The 16,619-nt window shown below is 32.7% G+C and overlaps 1 protein-coding gene across 1 annotated transcript in view; it reads left to right on the top strand.

Annotated features, from left to right (window-relative positions):
- The first annotated feature begins 7,268 nt into the window (after positions 1-7,268).
- The window catches only part of LOC111701067 (uncharacterized), an 18,550-nt gene continuing 9,199 nt past the window's right edge, over positions 7,269-16,619 (top strand). Inside the window, exons 1-3 of the mRNA XM_023472197.1 lie at positions 7,269-7,410; positions 12,404-12,487; positions 15,542-15,639. Coding sequence (XP_023327965.1) covers positions 7,336-7,410; positions 12,404-12,487; positions 15,542-15,639 — 257 coding nt within the window. The 5' untranslated portion in view covers positions 7,269-7,335. The remainder of the gene's footprint in view (positions 7,411-12,403; positions 12,488-15,541; positions 15,640-16,619) is intronic.

The following is a 16,619-nucleotide window of genomic DNA, read 5'->3' as shown; positions in this document are numbered from 1 at the left end:
ATACCGTTCTCTTGAAAATAACAATTTGAAAACTTGCTATAATACCGTTCTGTTGAAAATTATAGTTTGAATACTTGCTAGAATACTGTTCTCTTGATAATGAAAGTTTGATCATACTTGCTAGAATACTGTTCTCTTGAAAATAATAGTTTGAATACTTGCTAGAATACTGTTCTCTTGAAAATAATAGTTTGAATACTTGCTAGAATAATGTTCTCTTAATAATGACAGTTTGAATAAAGTTTAATTGAATATCTTCTGTTCTAGAGATAAAAAATATTAATGAAAATATCAAGCTAAAAATGTTTCAAAGACCTTTGAGATTAATTTTCCGTCTTAAAGTTTGAAGTTTAAAAATAGATTAATAACAATACAGATAGAACCCTTTTCTTTCAAGACTTTGAGGCAGAGACCCAAAGGAGTTACGCGCTTGTTCTCTCTCTCTCTCTGTCTTGTAATTCAACGCTGCCTGCGCGAAACTCCTTTGGGCTTCTGCCACAGGGTTTTTGTGAACGAAAAACCCATGAATCTTGAAATGACGACATAAAGTGTTCTATTTGTATTGTTATTTATCTATAATCAGAATAAATCCAGTAAATATTGGTTCACTGATATTTGATCTGCATTTATTTAACGTGCACTGTGTAAAATGTTAATTATTAATTATATTTTCTATTAAAATCATTAACAATAATAATACTTTCAGATTTTCCAAACAATTTAACATGAAGTGCACAGTCTAAAATGTACGGTTACAATTTTGAAGAAAAACTAAATTAAATTTGAATTCTTGCTTGAATAACGTGCTATTAAAAATGAAAGCTTAAATTCCTGCAAGAAGAACGTGCCATTGAAAATGATAGTTTGAATACCTGCTAGAATAACGTCCCATTGAAAATGATAGTTTGAATACCTGCTAGAATAAAATGCCATTGAAAATGATAGTTTTCATACCTGCTAGAATAACGTGCCATTGAAAATGATAGTTTGAATACCTGCTAGAATAACGTCCCATTGAAAATGATAGTTTGAATACCTGCTAGAATAACGTGCTATTAAAAATGATAGTCTGAATACCTGCTAGAATAACGTCCCATTGAAAATGATAGTTTGAAAACCTGCTAGAATAACGTCCCATTGAAAATGATAGTTTGAATACCTGCTAGAATAACGTGCTATTAAAAATGATAGTCTGAATACCTGCTAGAATAACGTGTCATTGAAAATGATAGTTTGAATAGCTGCTAGAATAACGTGCCATTGAAAATGATAGTTTGAATACCTGCTAGAATAACGTGCTATTAAAAAATATTGGTTGGACACCTACAAACAAACCGGTCTATTAGTGGAAAGGAAAGGTTAAAACCCTACTAACAGATCATATTCTATAATTGGATTCTTGTTATATTTCAGACTTATAAAACATTTTAATGATGTTTAATAACTGAGTTTGATCGAAAGTCGACGTTCAAAATTATCCATTTGGGTGGTTACGTTTAGAGAATCGATTTTTAAAAATAATTAAATTAAATAACGACGACAAAAAATGTGAAAAATATTCAACAGTAAACTAAATAGATGTTTAGAAATAACTTTCTCGTTTGAAATTTTCTCAAAAAGTCAATGTTAGAATAATTATCTTTTTTTTATCATTATAATTTCTTATTCTTCATGAATTTGTTTGCAGATTCTTCGAATTCTTCAAAAGTCGTCTTTTCAACAAAAATTCCAAAAAATTTACTGAATCTGTTTGTGAACAATGATATATTACAGAAACCAATAATTGTGTAAAATTACTTATTTTCCATGACAATAGTTAATTTTTATTTTTCAACTTGTTCATAAACATCTACTTAGTTTACTGTAAAATTTTTACTACATTTTTCATCGTAGTTATTGAAATCGATTTTAAAAATCATCCCTCAAAAATGAACACCCTATGAGGATTTTAAAGATACAGCCATTTCCGTTTCATGTTAGAAGGTTAACAGTTTATATTGTTCACTGACCACAAACCTCTAAAATTTGCACTGTTTAGGACGTCTTTGCCCTGGTCTGCCATGGCAACAGAGAAGGCTGTCTTTCCTATATATTTTTGCATATTTTTTCAGTAGGAGTCCAACTCCTTCTGAAAAAATATGCACCGCAAAAACGTATCAAATAATTCCTAAAAAATGTCTTCACAACGCTACATTCTCAGCATTCAACTATCATACATTGACGGAAATGTGAGGTATATTGTGGGGAAATGTGATGTATTGTGAGGAAATGTTAGGTATTGTGGGAAAATGTGAGGTATTTTGAGAAAATGTATAGTATTGCGGGGAAATGTGAGGCATAATGAGGAATATTGAGGAATTAGTAGGAAATGTGAGGTATTGTAAGGATATGTGAAGTATTGTGAGGAAATGTGGGTATTGTGGGGACATGTTGTAATGAATATCGCGTAACATTATATTTGTTAACCTGAACATTCTTAGATATATTACATTGTCTGTAAATCTAATTTACTTGTAAATAGTTACGCAAAACTTGAAATGTAAATAACTACGTCAAACCTGTATTGTGATTAGCTTAACTACGCATGTATATAGCGTTGTAAAACTTGTAATTACGTTGATTAATTTAACTTGTTAGATAGAACCCAAAATACATTTAGTTTGAATAGACTTTGCTTTGATTACAGTGAAAGAGTAATTGTTTCTTGTTCAGTAACGAGAAATGCCCGAAATCACTTTTTAAAGATAGACAGACGTAGATTGGGCATTGTTTAGATAATTCGTGTCTGGAAAGACATTGATAGTTTATGGTTCAGAGATCGTGTCCAGATTGACATTGATAGTGAAGCATGCAGCAGTATAGATAAATCGTGTCCTGAATGACGCCTCGTAGACCAACAAGAGGGATTGAGTTGTACCTGGATTGATGCAGGTCTGAAAGACCTTTATGGAGTAAGGCATTTACTACAATGTAAGGTATTGTGAGGAAATGTGAGGTATTGGGGGGACATGTGAGGTATTGTGAGGATATGTGAGGAATTATGAGGAAATGTGAGGAATTGTGAGGTATTGCGAGGACATGTGAGGTATTGTGGAGAAATATGAGGCATTGTGTGGAAATGTGGACATGTGAGGTATTGTTGGGAAATGTGAGGTATTGTGAGGATATGTGAGGAGTTATGAGGAAATTTCAGAAAATGCGAGGTATTGTAAGGAAATGTGAGGTATTGCGTGGATATGTGAGGTATTGTAAGGAAATGTGAGGATAAAGGAAGAAATGTGAGGCATTGTGAGGAAATGTTAGGTATTGTGAAGAAATGTGAGGCAGTGTGAGGAACTGTAAGGTATTGTGAGAATATGTTAGAAATTACAAGGGTTTTGTGAGGGAATTTGTGAAAAAATAATTTAATATAATCTAATTTATTTTTATTATTTTTATAAAATAAATGGTACGAGGCATAGTTAACAATTTCAAATTTTTATTTTTTTAATCTTTTCTCTGTCTGCATGTCCGCAGTTTCTCTTTATCTTGCCTCCCTTTGCCCGGCCATTTATGGCGCTGTTTTTGAAAGAATGTTTACGAGCCGCTGTCTTTGCGCCATTATAAGAAAGTGTGCATGTAGACTCTTTCATTGTATAGATGTCCCCCCTCACCGTTTTTGATTTGTTTTGCTCAGCTCTGCACATTCTGTTTACTTAATGTGTAGAAATATGAGGAAATGTGTGGTATTGTTAAGTATTGTGAGGGAATGTGAGGATGTAAGGGAATGTGAGTAAATGTGAGGAAAAGTAAGATAATGTGATCAGGGGGGGAATTGGGGCTCAACCCCCCCCCCTGGACTAGTGAAATACATGGTTTCAGGGTGTTTTATGGTCCTAACGGGTACGTGCTGGACCTCCGATAGGAACAAAAGCTAATTCTGAGATTTAAGTTGAAAGAAGGAAATTATGTTTACATTACTGAGTGAGTGAGTGTGTGATGGTGTGTGTGTGTGGTTCTGTACCACCTGTCTAACACTTGATTATTATAGTTTTGGTTGAGTAGCCTTCAGTTCATGGCGGAGTGAACACCTCCCCGTGTCTCCTCTTCTCTAGTAGCTTCCTACTACACTACAGTGATATGTACGCCCGGAGAACTTAACGAAACAGAAAAGTGAAAATCATATTTTTGTAAATATTTCCACCATGTTGGTTTTCATAAACAACTTTTTTTCTGAAATTATCTTCAGAACTATAATGTTTTACACAACTTAGGCATTATCTGTTTTACATGTTTTATGCTTTAAGTTTTGAATTACAAAAAATGTTTATAAAACCGCACTCTGTATATATATAAGAAAAAAACCTAACGTACGTTTTGTCTTGAACATCAAACATCATAAACAACTTTTTACTGATATTATCTTCAGAACATTTTTTCTTCACCATCAAAATGCCAAAGCTATTTCGAAATTAAGAATATTTTGTCAGAAATAATTAATAGAACATTAAATTCAATTCTATTATTATAAATGATCTAATCTAAAATCTATCCAAAATTAGGAATTTTAAGGAATATACATTTCTCATGTCGTTAAATAAGTTCTCAGTAAAATATTTGCGAGGTGCAGGGGCGTTCACAGGGGCGTTTACAGGGCTTTGGAGATTTAGCACAATGGTATTATCAGTGAAGATTATAATTCTCAGGGATTACATAAAAATGGAAGGGCGGGGGGTGGGGGCATTTCCTTTATTGTCTATTTGTGTTACAAGCCTGCTCTGATATTGTATGCTTTGTAACAACACAGAGGCATTAAAAACAGTAACACACATGGACAAATCGTTTTTTTCTCCGCTGTAATTTCGGTTTAACCTCTACAACACAATTGAATATTTGCCACAAACTTTGACTTTCTTATCCCTTTATCTTTGCAACCCAATGTCGTTAAACTATACATTCTGTGGTATCAAATAATCTAAGTTTTAGATATAAAAGGTCCATCAGAGGCCGAATTAAAATAATTTGAGCCGCGGCTTAAATATGGTTGGTTCCACTTAAAATTGTATCAAATGTTTCAAGAATTAAGCCGGCGCTTGATTTAAACCGGGTTTTGGCGAATTTAAGCCGCGGCTCAAATTCATTAAATTCGGCCTCAGGTTGCAAAGATATAAAGATTAGTAAATTTAACTTAAGAAACTTTAAAGACTCAAATCCTTTAAAGCACATCTGCACATTTAAGCGAAGTGAATGGACCCTTTTATGTTGGATTACAAACTACTTGTTACAATATATGTTAGATTTCTTATTTTCCCACACACAAATTCAAACAATTATTCATTTATTAAAGGAACAATTCGCAAAATCTATCTTAACCACATTTTTTATATCATTATTATATGAAAAAAATGAAAGGTTTTTTTGGAATTCCAATTTTTAATAATTAATTAATAATTAAAATAAGTTTTTGGGTGTGAGTGTTCCTTTAAGTGTAAAAAGTATGTGAACCGGACTAATGAAGGTATTACACCGAACCATCTGGTTTGTTTAACCAGCTCCTGGTTTATACAAATATATATATATATATATATATTTCTACACGGTACCATCTAGACCATGCTTTAAAATATATCATTTCACTTTCACAGAATATATTCATTATTTCCAGAAATAAATCTATCAATTTTTCAGTAATTTTTTCTTTTGTTTCTTTAAATTTTACTTTTGAAAAAGTTCATGGTCAATGAAATAAAAGAAATTGATTTTGATCAAGTATTGAGAGGGAATTATGAGGTTAATGAAATAAAATTCGAGCGTAGTGCAATATAAATAGAAATAGACATAGTTTTGAGACCTGTTTTCACACATTTGAGGGGTTTGAGGTCCGTTTCCACGCACTCAGGGGTTTTGAGGTCTGTTTTCACACATTCAGGGGTACCTTTAAAGGTCCTAAAAAACATCAAGCAAAAATCTGTAATATTCTATTTGCTTTAATCACATTAAACAATTTTTTCTCTCACCATAAATTTTAACCAAAACTATTATTCAGAACGAGTTTAACATCAGTTTGAAAGGTTGTTTTGGTCAGAGTAAAAATGTTGTTTGGGTCAGAGTAAAAATGTTATTTCGGTCAGAGTAAAAATGTTATTTGGGTCAGAGTAAAAATGTTATTTGGGTCTGAGTAAAAGTTTGTTTAGGTCAGAGTAAAAATGTTATTTGGGTCAGATTAAAAATGTTGTTTGGGTCAGAGTAAAAATGTTATTTGGGTCTGAGTAAAAATGTTGTTTAGGTCAGAGTAAAAATGCTATTTGGGTCAGAGTACAAATATTGTTTTGGTCAGAGTATAAATGTTGTTTTGAGTAAAAATGTGATAAAAGCAAACTTAATATCGCACACGATTTTGAAAAAGACGAAGTTCTTTAAAAGGGAGATAATTCAAATATACTGAGGGCGGAAATCTTGCTTGTTTGTCTGTTTGTTTGCATCCAATAACCGTCAAACCGTTGAACTGAGAGAGCATACAGTTTTTACATGGCAAATTAAACAATTTTGACCGGCTAAATTATCAGCAACTATTAATTGTGAAAATGTACCAATAAAATCTAGAAAAATCAGCTTACTTAGCAACAGTTAAATTAGCAGCTGAATAATTAAAAGGCCTGTGGAAGGAAGCTGAATAATGATTAGAGTAATATACAAATATTAAACTACTTTTATTTAACGCGAACAATCCCTTTAATGAAAATATAAAAACTTAGTTAAAGAAAGCAATTCTATTCAACAAAGAAATTGAATATCAAAAGCAATAAAAAACAATAAAATAGAAGATTTCATTATAACAAAAATAACTAAGATATTACAAAACTTTGTATTTTTCGTACAAATATTTTTGACTGTCTTTCTGCAACATCCATAACATCTTTTTTCCCTTTTGTAATTAACAGTAATGTAAATATATTTAAATTCCTTTTTTATTAAAAAAAGTTGCTGTTTTAAAACTCTGTATCTATTTATTTTTTTCAATGTGCCCTTAACAAGTTTAGAAATCCTATTATAACAATTTTGCAATTTACAGAATACAAATTCTTGTCATGATTTCTATACAAAAAAAAAACCTAAAGGAGACCGACAATTATTTTCGGTTTTCTTGTTACCATTTTATATCATTTCAGACACACCGCGCGTGGTAACCGCTTTTTAACATTATAATTTACATTTTTTGGAGAATTTTCACGATTTCAAATTCTGAGATTGTATAATTATTATTTTAGTAAGATATATTTTTCAGATATAAATGGCGCAATAAGTATGCGCGACACGTGTTGAATTGAAGACGACAAAACTAAAACTGATAAAAAAATGGCGGTCTATACAGGAAAGCGGAAAATGGGCTGGCTCAGACATGTGCTAACAATTCTCAGCGTAATCATATTTGTAAGTTTTACGTTTGAATTTTTAGATTTTTCAAATTGCTGGGGTTTAATAATAAAATGCCATAGATGATTCACAAAAGATACGAAAGTGACCCTTCATTTTTTTACATGACTGATCATCTCATTGCAAAAAGATTCGAAATTAAAATATATTTTCGGATAGAAAAGCAAGGATATAATTTAAATGCTTACTGTGAATCGAATATGTTAGTATAAAATGAAGGGTCTCTTGTAATTAAGTTAAAGCTCACTTAGATCTAGACTATTATAAACAGTTGCTTCAATTTTCAAGACTGGGTCGACTTTGAACTGTCGCGACACCTTGGCCTTTAATTTTACCTCACATATTCACTTTTATTTTTTAGTAGCCCTGGACAAGTCCATTTTTTAACTTTAACAAAATTGATTTTAGCTTTAGTGTTGAATAAGTAATTGGAATAATTAATTCATCTCTCTAAAGCTTACAGCATTTGGAACACTGTGGGCTGTGAGTTTGTCCATAATTGGACAATAGAAATATTAAGGTTTCTTTCCATTGATCCTTGTCCTTGTATTTTAGTTCCACAACAGTTTGGTGAAAACAGACGAAACATATTGTTTTTATTATTTATACATTTATCCGTATATATACTTGAAATAATGGTCAAACCTTCCACTTTTTATTTAATCTCTGATTACATACAAGGCTACCCACAAAGAATGGCTTCATTGAACTCTTTAAGCGTGATGCCTTCAAATAATTCATCTCTGGGTTTTCTCTATTTTTCCAACCTGATGTCGTACACGTTTGATATTTTAGAGCATTAAGTATACATACAACTATCATTTATTTAACTCTGCAAAGGACCTATTTTGTTTCATTGACCGTCATTTCTTAGACTTTCGAGTTTTAATCCTTTAGTTTTTTCAAATTTCATATTTAGTTTTTTCAAATTTTTATCTTTGCCATCCTGTCATACCTAAATTCCTCATTAAAAGTAAATATTTTTCTTCTTTTTCTCCTTCTCCATCACTTTTAAATTCACCTTCCTGTTCTTTTTATGAAACTGTCCTTATATTACCATCTATATTTTCCTTCCTGTCCTCCTATTTGAATTAATTAGTAGTTTTCTTATTTCAATCTATACTTCCCTTCCTGTCCTCCTATTTCATTCTATACTTCCTTTCCGGTCCTCCTATTTCAATCTATACTTCCCTTCCTGTTCTTTTATTTCAATCTATACTTCCCTTCCTGTCCTCTTATTTCAATCTATACCTCCCTTCCTGTCCTCCTATTTCAATCTAAACTTCCCTTCCTGTCCTCCTATTTCAATCTACACCTCCCTTCCTTTCCTCCTATTTCAATCTAAACTTCCCTTCCTGTCCTCCTATTTCAATCTATCCCTTTCTGTCCTCCTATTTCAATCTATACTTCCCTTCCAGTACTCCTATTTCAATTTAAACTTCCCTTCCTGTCCTCCTATTTCAATCTTTACTTCCCTTCCTGTCCTCCTATTTCAATCTATACTCCCCTTCCAGTCCTCCTATTTCAATCTATACTTCCCATCCTGTTCTCCTATTTCAATCTATACTTCCCTTCCTATCCTCCTATTTCAATCTATACTTCCCATCCTGTCCTCCTATTTCAATCTATACCTCCCTTCCTGTCCTCTTATTTCAATCTATACATCACTTCCTATCCTCCTATTTCAATCTATACTTCCCTTCTTGTCCTCCTTTCATCCTTCTTTTCATCCTTGCATCCTTCTTTTCATCCTTTCATCCTTCTTTTCATCCTTTCATCCTATTTCAATCTATACTTTCCTTCCTGTCCTCCTATTTCAATCTATACTTTCCTTCCTGTCCTCCTATTTCAATCTATACTTCCCTTCTTGTCCTCCTATTTCAATCTATACTTCCCTTCCTGTCCTCCTATTTCAATCTATACTTCCCTTCCTGTCCTCCTATTTCAATCTATACTTCCCTTCCTGTCCTCCTATTTCAATCTATACTTCNCTCTCTCTCTCTCTCTCTCTCTCTCTCTCTCTCTCTCTCTCTCTCTCTCTCTCTCTCTCTCTCTCTCTCTCTCTCTCTCTCTCTCTCTCTCTCTCTCTCTCTCTCTCTCTCTCTCTCTCTCTCTCTCTCTCTCTCTCTCTCTCTCTCTCTCTCTCTCTCTCTCTCTCTCTCTCTCTCTCTCTCTCTCTCTCTCTCTCTCTCTCTCTCTCTCTCTCTCTCTCTCTCTCTCTCTCTCTCTCTCTCTCTCTCTCTCTCTCTCTCTCTCTCTCTCTCTCTCTCTCTCTCTCTCTCTCTCTCTCTCTCTCTCTCTCTCTCTCTCTCTCTCTCTCTCTCTCTCTCTCTCTCTCTCTCTCTCTCTCTCTCTCTCTCTCTCTCTCTCTCTCTCTCTCTCTCTCTCTCTCTCTCTCTCTCTCTCTCTCTCTCTTTGCAAAATTGAATATTTGAAATGTTTTTCCTAAAACTTGAGAAATATGAGGAAACCGGCAGGAATTCTTTAATTTATCTGCAGCTAGTCTAAGTACAAGCTGTACAGTGTACAAGGTTGTTTAAAAATACTTAAAGGTTGCCCCTCTCCTCCTATATAATGTAACTATTTCATACTAGGCCTTCCAACCTTAGGAATGGGATGAAAGTATGGAGAAATATAAATTTAACAATTTAATGACGACCACATACAGAAATAAAAACAACTATATTTTGAATTTATAAGATGTAACCATATAAATTTGCTTTTCTCACACACATTAAAATTAGAGGAGCTACGAGGTCACAAAGTTGTATAACACTATATGTCTAGTTTGCAGTGACCTGAAACTAAAACTTTACGGTCACAATCTGTTTTCTTTTTGTTCAAAGGTCGTTTTTAAAGTCAAGTCTTTTAGGAGTAAACCTGAGTAAGACAAATATTGAAAAATTACACTCAATTGTACCGCTAAAAGGAGCTGTTTAGAACTAAACTTTATTGTGTCACTTGAAATTACGCGTACAGTCCCTGTAAGTCTACTTATTTTGTGAAACAAAAATAAAAGTTGTAATTCCATCTCCATACCGTTAATGATGACTTTTCAAAAAGTTTTGACAAAGTCAACAAAAATTGATGTTTTTAAAGAACCAATTCACCGCTATATAGGAGTTATAAAAGGAAACCTATCTAAACCTATCTAAACCTATCTAAACCTATCTAAACCTATCTAAACCTATCTAAACCTATCTAAACCTTCTAAACCTATCTAAACCTATCTAAACCTATCTAAACCTATCTAAACCGCTGCCAGTCACGTAATGTAATTATTTTTTCAAAAGCAACGCTATAAACGGCTGAATCTTCACATCCCATACGTTTAGTTTTAATGTTTTGTACATTTTTATTTTATGATTTTTAAACGGATTCTGTGCGGTGTAAAAGTACAGGAAGGTTTGCAGTGTAAACCACTATTCGTAATGTAAAGTAATCGCGAATTTAAAAAAAACTTTTCGAATTCAAAAAATTTCCCTTTTTAAAGGAATTGTTATTATTATTTCATGCAACCTTCCATTTAAAAAGGGGCCTCTTTAAAACTTCCTCTGTTCAAAAATGTGGAAAAAATACGGTTTTTTTCTAGCTTAGAAATGAATGATTCTGACAATTTCCTTCATTATTTCTGAAACATTCTCTGAAAAAAATAACCACAAGAAACTAAAAACTATTTTTAAATGCAGTCTTGAACAGACATGTGTCGTTGTGAAACAGACAAGCCACTTTATAAGTGCAAAGTCACATGAAATTTCAAGTACTGTCCCTTGTCCTTTGAACCATCAAATGTTGGCTGTTTGCAAATCAGTTTAATTCACGGTTGGAGGTTATGAATAATGATTCGCAAAATTGAAAACCATTTTTTTGCAAAAGATCTAGAATTTTTTTAAAATCTTATTATTTTTTCCAATTTTAGTTTTCATCTTTTTATTATTTAATTCCAATTCAGTCGAATTTAATTTACGGTTAAAAAAATAATTATTTTGAAAATTTCGCTCATAATCCAAAATTGTTATCCACCAATCTGTAATCCAGAAGGTTTGACGGTTTCTTTTATCCCGGAATAGTTTAAGGTTCCCTATATTCCTGGAAGGTTAAGGGTACCCTGTATTCCGGAAGGGTGATTGTTCTCTGTATTTCGGAAGGGTTTATGGTTCCCTGTATTCCGGATGGGTTCAAGGTTCCCTGTATTCCGGAAGAATTGATAGTTCCATGTATTCCGGAAGGGTTTGGGGTACCCTGTATTCTGGAAGGGTTGAGGGTTCCCTGTATTCCGGAAGGGTTGAGGGTACCCTGTATTCCGGAAGGGTTGCGGGTTCCCTGTATTCCGGAAGGGTTGACGGTACCCTGTATTCCGGAAGGGTTGAGGGTACCCTGTATTCCGGAAGGGTTGAGGGGTTCCCTGTATTCCGGAAGGTTTGAGGGTTCCCTGTATTCCGGAAGGGTTGAGGATACCCTGTATTCCGGAAGGGTGGAGAGGATGTGAGGGGTGTGGTTTGTTTATTATTGCACTGTTCAATGAATTCAGATTGAATTGACACAGTTCTATACTCTACATCTAGAACTCTACCAGCTTTAAAGGGATCGTAAGTTTAAAAGAAGCAAATTACGCCGTTTTCACATTCTGTATCTGTCAATTACGAATCTGGGCCATATTCTTTCTAATCTTCGATCCCAAGAAACCCTTTAGAACAAATCTAATACCGCCAGATGGAAAGGGATGGAAAGGGATGGAAAGGGATGAAAAGGGATGGAAAGGGATGGAAAGGGATGGGTTAGTTAAAGGGCACCTTTGAGAATGAAAAAGGGAGTTCCTCAAATAAAGGATTAGTAAGGATTATGACAAGCAAGTCAAAATTTTTAGATTTTTTACAGATTCACCGACCGAAGAAAAACATTATTATTTCTTAGTATTCATGAAGTTTCAATGTAATAATTTCAAAAAATGAGTGTGGTGCTTTCTCCTGAATAATAATTAATGTTTCAGTTTCTTGGATGCATAATAATTGGATATATGGCCTGGGTTCTAGCTACTTCAGTTACTGTCTCACGGTTCATTGATGGAACAATGGTAAGTTTTGGGGTTGTTCTTGTTCTTCTTTATTGGTTTGTTATGGCTCTTGTTCTTGGTACTGTTTTTGTTCTTGTGTTTGGTATTTTCATCGGTTTGTTTTCTTGCACTTGCTTTGTTATTAGTCTTCAAACCTTGATCTTTTTCTTGGTCTTGCTATCGGTCTTGTCCTTGTTCTTATCTTTTTCCTTTCTAATTCTTGTTCTTGTTCTTGTTCTAAGGATTATTTTGATTTTTTTTCTTAGTATTGTTCTTGGTTTTAATATTGTTCTTGTTCTTGGTATTTTTCTTGTTCTTTATCTTTCTAAGCTATTATTCTTGATCTTAGTCTTGTTCTTGTACACTTCTTGGTTTTTTTTCTGGTCTTTTTGGGTTCTTGTTCTGATTTGAACTGATTTATCTCTGATTTCTTTTTATCTTCTTTGTTTTTTGCTCTTTTTGATTGCCCTGACAGTTTTCTGTATTACATTCACAAAGTTTTCGATTTTTACTCAGTTATTTTAATCTTCCGTGATAATGTTTTTTCCAGGTTAGGTTAAGGTAAAGAGAGTGTTCGGGAAAAATGAAAAGGGGTATAGTCTGATATCGAATTGATTTCGATCTTGATCGCTACCAATTTTATTTCTATCTGTTGCATCAATGAGGAGAAAATGTTTAAAATGTCCAACACCCAAGAGCGCAGCGTCCATACAAATTCACGTAGTTACATTTTTTCACTCAGATCGTAAATAATTCAATTATATTAAAAACTTCTCATTCAGATATCATAATCTACAATTGTCGAATTTAATTAAAGGTATTCGTATATATATGCTATTTCAAAATATTTTTTATTTTCTATGATTTCTTTTGAAAACATTCATTCCCGTTCCGAGGATTTTTGATAATGAAGACGACATTTCCATATCTTCCAAAAATGTTCGAAAATCCAGCGCCAGCTGTGAAAACAAGTTTTAAGCGAAATATTAATTAAAAAAAATAATTTAAAATCTTTATAAAATATCAACTATTTACGAATGCATCGAATTCCATTCGACAATTACAATGCATGAAGAGTAGATTTTAATTTAATTTATTTTTTCTGGGTCCACTCCTGCGCTCTTCGGTATGAGTCGTTTTTAAACATGTTCTCCTTATATTCGCAACAGATAGAATTAAAATTAGTAACGATCGATATCGAATTATATTTGACGTTAACATGCACACTCTTTCATTTTTGGTGAACACTCCCTTTAAGGTATGATATATATTCACTTGAGGTTGCCAAATTTTATCCATGGCATATTTAAAAAATAATTCATGAATACTTAACAATAATCAAATATAAATGATTTTCTTATAAGTCAAATAGTTAGTTGGTTGCAAATTAAGTCATGCCTTAATGGATTTAAGGATAAAGGTTCAGGGCTATAATACTTGTATAATATATTTATATATGCAATAAGTATGCAGGATAATTATAAAAATAAACGCATTTTATCTTGATTTTAGTCGAAAACTACATAAAATATTTCTGAATTGTTAACGTAACCTCTACTGACAATTGAGTTATTTATATAGTGGCATGTCCGATTCACACCAGTACTCTTTAAATATAAATATAAACAACACGGAGAAATATAATGTTGTATTTCAATCAGGAGGATCTTCTTTCTTTAATACTGCATTACATAATTTAATGAGAGACCGAAAATGAAACTAATCTATTTTAAGATAGAATAAGAACGATAACTTCATCAGTTAAGTTCGGGGAATTACAGGTTTAAAGAGCACCGTTATGTTTTGTACCAAACATGCCTCTCTTGAAATATGTATCCTCAAAAATGGAGAATATGGGAGAATTTTACAATCCCTTTATTGTGACAGAAATGACATTTATATTTGTAAACATAAGTTGAAATTTGTTTTTCACTTTTGACCATTTATATTTGTATTCTAAAATTCTACAATTTCTTTTTCGGGCAGCAACAGTTTAAAATAGGAAACAGAATTAAAACTATTTGCATGGAGATGCAAATATTAAACTTAACGTCAGTAAACACAGTTCTATGAATTCATTTCACTTGAGGCAGTGTAATCTTAAATACTTGAATCTATCGTACAAAAGGGACCGTTCTCTGTAAACAACAAGTTTTCAATATTTGAGCAAAAAATCCCATTTAGTGAAAAATATTGCCTTGGTTTTAATAGCAAAAAACTAAGCCTTTGTCACCCTTGCAGGAACCCATATAGAAAAATTCACCAATATGGTCCAGCCGTTTGGCCAGCTAGAAGGTACAAATATATACATATATACAATGTATACTGCATAGGGTGGCCTAAAAAACAGGGATTAGGGGTTTTCAGCCCTTTTATTCGTGTAAAAAATCGAAAATGTACCCCAAAATTTAGTTTTGAATTTTTGATAAGGTCCTTTAATTAAATTGTTGTCATCCGATCTGTCCGTTTGTTGTAAAACCATGTCGAATATTCGAAAATATCTCCGTTTACTTCAGCTAACACATACTGTTTATGAAATAAAAACATTCATTTAGATTTTAGTTCTGGGTTTTTGAAATTTAAGATGTTCTACGTTGTCATAAACTCTATGTGGAGAAACCTTAAAAGAAAAGGAAGCAACAAACAGCTTTGATGGACCTTAGAAATAGGCCATTTTTTAAAAGGCATCAAATTGGGTCGTTTTCAAGAAATAATTTGAAATATAACACTTAAGTAATGTTATTAAGTATTTATAAGTAAAATTTCTAAAAAAAATCTGAGTGGGTTCAGATTTATATAAATGAACTTTTTATTTTTAAAACAATAATTGTTAGCTGAAGTTAACAGAGATATTTTCGATTATTCGACATGGTTTTACACGAAAAACTGAAAGATCGGACAATTTAGTTAAAAGAACTCTTCTAAAGTTAAAAACTATATACTCGGGAAGATTTTTGAGTCTTTTTAAATGAAAAAAGGGATTAAAATTCTAATCCCTGATTTTTTTAGGCCACCGGCCCTGTATATGAGCGAAGAGCTTCATTATTTATATATATATATATGAATTTTTTTCAGGCTTGGTCATATGTCGTGATAACTGTAGGATTCAGTTTATTTTTCTCCGGGCTCCTTGGTTGGGTTGGAGCTGCTAGTGAATCCCCATGCTTAATTAGGTATTTCATTTATAGATCCATTTTAATTTAAAGGACCAGTCCCTTTAAAATCAATAAAAATCATTGACAACCCCCCCCCTCTCACCACCACCATATTTTCAGCTTAACATAAAACGATTCGACCTTGTTCTTTCACAAGTCTAATTATTTTCAGAATTTTTCAAATTTCAATTTGATCTTGTCCAGCAAAGTGCAAAATTAATATCTTTGAACATAATATCTTTCAAAATATTTTTCAAATGTGTTTTTTTTAAATAAAAAAGATACAACACTCGATCTACAGTTCCTGATTCCACCGAAATACATTGATTAACAAACAAATTAAGATTTATAATGTCTAATCAATTCATTATCTATCAATTTAATCAGGTTTTCTAATAAAGTCATGAGTAGAATGGGGTCATATTTGATGGTTTTATTCAACATAAATGAAGGTTATCAGGAGGGGGCGGGGAGGGGGTGTTTATGAAACAAATGGGGGGGGGATTTCTAGAATATAAATTAATTCATATTAAATTCCTCTAGGTGAAATACTAAATTGGAATTTGCTGAGAAATTCCCTCCTAAAAATAGAAACCCTATAAAATACGAACTTATTTATCTGCAAAATGAAATTTATAAAATAAAATATTTAAGTTTGTTCAATCAAAAGTCCCTCCATATTATCAACAAAACCAGCTTGCTTTAAAAAATTTTTTGCATATAAACTGAAAACTTTAGGAGTGAAAGGTTTTTCCAATGATTCTACATCAAATAAACTTTTCAAGAAACATAACTTCTCCTTGTTCATGATAAAGATAAAACAACATGGATAGATTAAAATTCCATTATGAAAGTGGTGGGGTGTAGGTTTATGAAGGGGGGAGGGGTGGTTAGGATAAAGGGTGTAGGTTTATGAAAGTGGTGGGTTAGGATAAGGGGTGTAGGTTTATGAAGGGGGGGGTGGTTAGGATAAGGGGTGTAGGTTTAAGAAGGGGGGG

Source organism: Eurytemora carolleeae, unplaced genomic scaffold (genome assembly GCF_000591075.1).
Source record: "Eurytemora carolleeae unplaced genomic scaffold, Eaff_2.0 scaffold277, whole genome shotgun sequence".
NCBI lineage: Eukaryota > Metazoa > Arthropoda > Copepoda > Calanoida > Temoridae > Eurytemora > Eurytemora carolleeae.
The sequence above is the reverse complement of the archived record's forward strand: the minus strand, read 5'-3'. Positions and strand labels throughout refer to the sequence as shown.